The 6,431-nt window shown below is 39.3% G+C and overlaps 1 protein-coding gene across 1 annotated transcript in view; it reads left to right on the top strand.

The window, feature by feature from the left end:
* The first annotated feature begins 585 nt into the window (after positions 1-585).
* The window catches only part of FRY (furry homolog (Drosophila)), a 160,203-nt gene continuing 154,357 nt past the window's right edge, over positions 586-6,431 (top strand). Inside the window, exon 1 of the mRNA XM_009998351.1 lies at positions 586-655. Within this exon, the coding sequence (XP_009996653.1) occupies positions 586-655 (70 nt within the window). The remainder of the gene's footprint in view (positions 656-6,431) is intronic.

Below are 6,431 nucleotides of genomic sequence, written 5' to 3'. Positions count from 1 at the left end.
CCGGTGTTTTTCTCCCTCAAGCTGAACGGTACGTGTGAAATTCCTCCAGCTGCAGAAGAGGCGGCTTCAGCGGGGCTTCAAGTTGGTGCTGGGTTCGCAAAGAGGAGGTGCGGATGCTCGGGCTGGCAGCTTCTGGTGGGGAAAAGGCTGCGCGTTATTAACAGCACAGCTCAGGCACCCTCAGGGAAGGTAACTCTGACTGCGCTCATGGAACAAGTGCTGTGCTGCTGCACATGCCCTAACCGACCGGGAGAAATTCACACAGTTGTGGAACGGAATAAATGAAAACACACACCGAAGGGGCGAAGGAATAAAATGCTCCGCAGACAGAATTAAGCACGAGCCCCGCAGGAAGAGCAAAGGACACAAATCTCATGGTGTGTTGGTGTTGGTGTTGTTGAGCGCTTCTTTTTTTTTTTCTAATGAGCTTACCTACCATGAACGGAAGAAGTGGATCTGCGGAGACTTCATTTCCTCCTCTGGCCCCTCGTTTACATCACTAACTGGTGACAGTCACATCTACATACATAGTACCTGCCACTTCAGCTGCTCAGAATTATAGAAGCCTCTTTGTATGCAGCAGACATGGCTAGCCAGCAGGATTCAGGCTTCTTTGAGATCAGTATCAAATATTTACTGAAATCCTGGAGCAATAGTGAGTAGCAGAAGAGTAATCTTTTCATATTACGCATTGCTTGGTAAATAGCTAGGATGACCTAAAGCATAAAACCTTGTATTTCTGTTTGTTTGTGTTATATAAACTAATTATTATAATTTCTTTGCCTTTGTCAGCTCTAAAAATCAGAATGTCAGAGATTTAAATAGGTTTCATTAAGGGCTGTAATGAGATTATACTAGATTTTGCTTGATTGAATTCTGAAGTTTGGCTGCTTTCTGGCTTTCTCTAATAGTACATTGCAGGGAGTGCATTCCAAACAGTGTTTCCTGCCTACATGTTTATTTGATTTGTTCAGGCTTTATCTAAATATTTTTGAAAATGCTGTTTAATCACCTGGGTGTGGCATTACTCAGAAGTTGTTTTTTTATTATTTGGGGGGACAAAAATATGACTGTACTTCAGGTCTGAAAGGCATTCTTTTAATGTGATGGAAAGCAACACAGTTGCTGATAGCTGCACTTCCCACCCTCTATTTTTAATTTCAGAATCTTATGCAATATTTCCATCCAGAAATGTCTGTCTGTTTATCTAATCCAGGCTGGGTTTTGCAGAATGTAAACAAATGGCATTTTAGTCCTCCTTGGTCTTTTCAGTATAGCTGTTCCTGATTTCCGTTGCTGTTTAAATCAATCAGTCTTTGGGTGTTTTTTTTAAGCAATATTATGTAATAAAGGTTGCTGAATTAAATTTAGTGCGTGCAAATATATTCAGATTAGGTAAGGCCATGGGATAAGGCTGTCAGAAACTTGTTTATTAACTTTAAATGCACAAACAGTATATTCCTTTTCTATAGAAGCTTGTATTAGCAGTGCTAGATCTCGATCATTTACTGGTTTTAAAAGATAGTGCACCATGTCTCTGGAAAAAGCCAACTTGGCTACATATGCAGTAAGGTTCTGATTATCCCACTCTCTATAATTTCATAGCTTCTACATAAAATAGTAGTATTTTTAAATTCCATGGCATAAAAAAATGCCATCTGCATAATACAAGGTGTGTGTCTGAATACCTGCAAAGAAATAAAAATAACTGTATTAGCTGTGTGATATGCAAGGCTTGTCTTCATTAAATGATATTCATAGAAACTCTTTTTCCAGGCCATTTGTAACCTCAGTAACACTGTACTGCTTGTTTGAATCTGTTTTTCTAACACAAGTGTGAAGCCACCAGGGAATATTATTACCTAAACAGCATTGCTTGTCTACCCTCCTTCTAAAGTATTTAGTGCATATTCATTCAAAACACTGATCCCACAAAGGCTGGAAGATAATTTTGGTTCCCTTTTTTGACTAATGTTAATCAAGTACTGACAGCAGAAGTGTGTGTTGTGGTAATACATTTTGTAACAAGCCAGTCACAGTTTATGAAAGGAGAAAAGTCACTTCATGGTGCAGAAATCTAATCAGTTCTGGCATTATTTTTTTAATAGGCCACAGTAACTTCAAGACTTAAGTAAAACTGGCACTTAAGATCATAAAAGTGACTGTATTACAGAATGAAATACAACATGTTAATCTTTTTTTTTTCTTTTTCAAAGTAATTTCAAAACAGCAAAGATATTTCTAGTCTGAAATTAGTCATCCTAATGAAATTCTGTTTTAGAGAAATGGAAGTACTATGTGAATAACTGGTATTTCTGACATTATTGTAACTGCTAAACATGCTTTCTACTGTATTTGAATAAACAGTAAGGGGAGAAATAAAGTAAATCCATTCAGGTTGATTTAAACTTGTTGCCAATTAGGTTTTTTTTTTTCTTTTGATCTGGAAGGCTGTGTTCATTAATCTGTACCTATCCTTTCTAGCTGAAAAACAAACCATTTGATAAGACAGTAGTGAGTGAGTTCAACAGACCTAGGGCTTTCTTCAGCTCTGCTATGTGATGGGTGGAGCAGAGGAAAACACTTCCCTTGCTTGAGAAACTGCTGGGAAGCCTGCACATGCATGCACAGGAACATGTTTTTCAGAGAAGAGGTGCTGTGCCTGCACACCCAAAAGCAGAAGTAAGCTGTAAATTATGCCATGGCATTTACCAAACAGAAAGAGGTCTTACATACTGTTTAAAAAAAAACAAAAAAAAGCCTGAGTCCTACAGTCTATATTTTGCTCAAATGCTGATAGTGTAGTGGTGCTGTCCGTGTATGTTTCTATAAAGTGGCACTTTAAAACAGTAGTTGTAAATAGCATGTATCCTTCTCAGGGTGTATAGTCCCACCAAAACCAGTCCTTTCTGTTCATTAGTGTTTCAGCTTACAGAGATCCTGAATATTTTCTAGTAGATAGCAAACCACACCCATTGCCCATACCATGAAGTATTCCTGGTTATTCTGCCTGGGATGACAGTTTTGTCTGATTTAGCTACCTAAGGTCTTTAACAAACTAGCATTCTTGATTGGTCAGGATTTCAGTTCAGTGTCACATAGCACTTCCTGAGGTGTTCACCTGGCATGCTGCTTGGATTTTCATCTTCCTCAACCAGCTGTCTGTGCCCGTGCAGGGGGTTTGGAACTAGATGATCTTTAAGGTCCCTTCCAACCCAAACCATTATAAGGAGGCAGGTAATTTGTGGGCACTGGAGCCAGTTCTATTTAGGTACTGGTTAACTATTGTAATCAAGATGATAGAGTTGGTCGTGTGTTCAAAATGAGCATGCACTCTTGTTCCTAGGGGACAAAAAAGCCAAGTCACAGTCCGGCCTTTGAATCATCCCACCAAACCTCAAAATACTCCTTTGTGCAGCTCTCAAAACAGACTTCTGCTCTGTGTATGTCAATAAGACACCATGCATGTCATGCAGTTCTGGAAAATATTCCTGTAGTGTGTTGGTGATGAGATCAAAATAGGAATTCTCTGGTTGGAAAAATAGGAATAACCTTTTTTATTATATTTTTTAACTGTTCTCATTTGTGTTCTGCCGTTTTCTTAATATTAACGTATTTTTTGATCAGCACTGCATTAGTCAACAACTGCATTGATAATCTGTATTACTTCTTCTGAAATTACTGCTAAAGTGGCCATGCTTACTCAAGGTGAGTAGTGCTCACTTGGCCTATTGAGGTCAAGAAGATGATGAGAATAAAACAGAACTTACCAAAAGTAGGATGATTAACAGTCTTCTCAGATTTGTTATGGAAATACTGCAAAAATACTTCTTGTTAATAAATGTTTGTAAAATAACTTATTAATGCAAATGCTAAGAATTTGAATCTGCTCTTTTCTTAGATTTTTTTTGCTTCTTGAATGAATCAGATGATAGATTTATTCTGAATTATTTTCTAAATTAACTTTTCAAGTTCATAGGGTTTTTTTTAAAATCTGAATAGAAATTTAAAAATCAAACTACAAGAAGCTAAAATCTCATCAGTATAAACTGCAGAAAATTCTATAATAAATCCTTGTTTTTTGCAGTTTCTAGATCAGATCAGCAGTTAAGTTTATTGGAGGGAAGGATTCTGTAGAAGAATCCAAACAGAACAGTTAGGTGGATCACTTGTGCTCTCACAAGTGACCACTTGTTGTGGGCTGGTAGAAAGTGCATTTCATCGTTGCCCAGTTAGTAGAGATAGATTTTAAGATGTCTTTCTGCATAATGAAATTAAAAGGCACATTTTGTGTAACAAACATTTTAATTTTGTTTGCCACTTCTCATAGGACAGAGCTATTTGCAGGGCCTTATTTTAAGGATTACAACACCTGTTTATCTACCTTTGGATGGCAAGATTTTTTTTCTGTGGACTTACATGTAATTCAGATGCAGAGTAAGGTCATTTTCAGCATTAGGACTTCAGGTCTCTTTCCCATGGCCAGTACTTCCCTGTATTCTTCCACAGTAGCCACCATGGACAACAAAATCCTCATATCATCTTCTCCACCTTTGTGCTGTACATTGCTCAGTCCTCCTGCTACAAACCTTCTGCTCCCACGTGCCCAGTCCCTGTAGCCAACCACTCTCTGTTTGCTAGTGGTGGCAACACTGGAGACAGCTTAATTCTGGGGAGCACACAGGCACCCTCATCACTTACTACTCAAACACAGCAGCATCCCAGAGCAGTCCAGGAGGAGCACTGGTTCCTCCATCACTTGCTGGTCATGTACGGAGCTGAGCGCAGTGGTAGCATCCAAACAAGTGATGCTGTCAGAAGAGCATCAGGCATAAGAGAAACTTCTTGATGGCCAATATGAACCTGAGGGGTTGTTGACTGCCATGTAGTCCTCCATTAAATGACTGTAATACATTGAGCAGTAAAAGTCAACATTTTTACAGAGAATATTTGGAAACTCCTGTGTCCGTGAGGAAGAGAAGACCGTGAGCAGTTTCTTTGTGAAAAGACTGCATTATGTGTAAGGTCCATGGTGCAGTGTTTGATATTCTAGTAGGATTTTATTGTGCAGGAAGATGATAACAGCCATTTTGCAGAGGGTTGCTTATCTGCAGGCAAATATAGACCTGTTCAAAGCTCAATATGCTAAGCACACTGTGCTATCAGACTTACTGATTATAGCAAGATACCAGTGAAGGAAAGAGGCTCCTTCATGTTTCTCAGGACCCACTTAAACAAACACATTCACTGAACAAGAAGGACCTTTCTCTCTTGCTCTGGCATTCCTAGTCTTGCGGATCCAAAGTGAGCTGATTCAAGAAGCTGAAGTGCTGCAAAGTGGCCCTGCAGGGAGAAGATTGGCTCTCACCTGAGTGGGTGGCCTGCAGCTGGGGAAGGGGCAGGGATGTGTGGCTACTGTCCTTGTGGCACAGCAGGCTGGCTCTGAGGGAGAAACTGCAGCCTGGGCTGGAGCCATGCTTGGACCTTCTCCTTTTGCTTGATTTGGAGGTCTCGCCCTAATACACCTGCAAAAAACTGCCACTTCCATGGTCTTGGGCTTTAGTGAGCCTTGAGGAGAAAGGTTAGCATCTGCTCAGGCCTTGGCATGTGATTCTGTCTTGGACAAAGGATGCTATTAGTTCAAGCTCTCTTGCTACATGAAGAGTTTTGAGCCAGAAATTAGAGTACTTGGTCCTTAGCATCCTTCAGCTTTAAGTAGTGACCGCTCACAGAAAAGTGACTTGCTAAATAGTGGCAACTGTCGTCTCCTAGGACAACCTGCTTTATATTTGTCTGCAGCACCAATGCTCTTCTCTGCAGAGCAGTAGGTAAGGGTATTAAACCAGAGTGTTTGAGCCGTGTTATTGGCGGTACCCATTTTAGAATTTGCATTTTGACATGGTTCTTTTTTAAAGGGAAAATGGAAGTTTTATGACTTTGGGAACCTGAGAACTCTTTTAAGAGAGGGGGGTTTGTCTATTTTGATGTTTGGCACTCTCTTCAGAACCTTCCAGAATTGTTTCTACCATATTGGGAAGAAAAAAGCATGAGAGATTCCAAAATACTCTATTTTAAAAGTTAGTTTATTTACAGAATGAGTTTGCTTGCCATTAAGAAGGTTGAATTATTGTCATAAACATCTACAAATAGTTTGAGTGTAGACTGAGTGCATAGATTTTTGTGGCAAGTCTTCAGTTCTTATCTCAAAATATAAAATATTCTGGAAATGAGGCATAAACTAGGCACAGATAATTACTGGTACATATTTCATTAAGGTTCCAATTATTTTGTGGCAAAACAAAAAATACTCGTTTGTGTGTATCCACTTTGAGTGATTAATTGGTCATATCTGCTACTGAAGTACTATTGGTTTATCAAATTACCAGCAGTTTGGGTTTTTCCAATATAGCTAGTTACTATTCCAAAAGATA

This window comes from Chaetura pelagica, unplaced genomic scaffold (genome assembly GCF_000747805.2).
Source record: "Chaetura pelagica isolate M959 unplaced genomic scaffold, ChaPel_1.0 scaffold105, whole genome shotgun sequence".
NCBI classification, from domain to species: Eukaryota; Metazoa; Chordata; class Aves; order Apodiformes; family Apodidae; genus Chaetura; species Chaetura pelagica.
The sequence above is the reverse complement of the archived record's forward strand: the minus strand, read 5'-3'. Positions and strand labels throughout refer to the sequence as shown.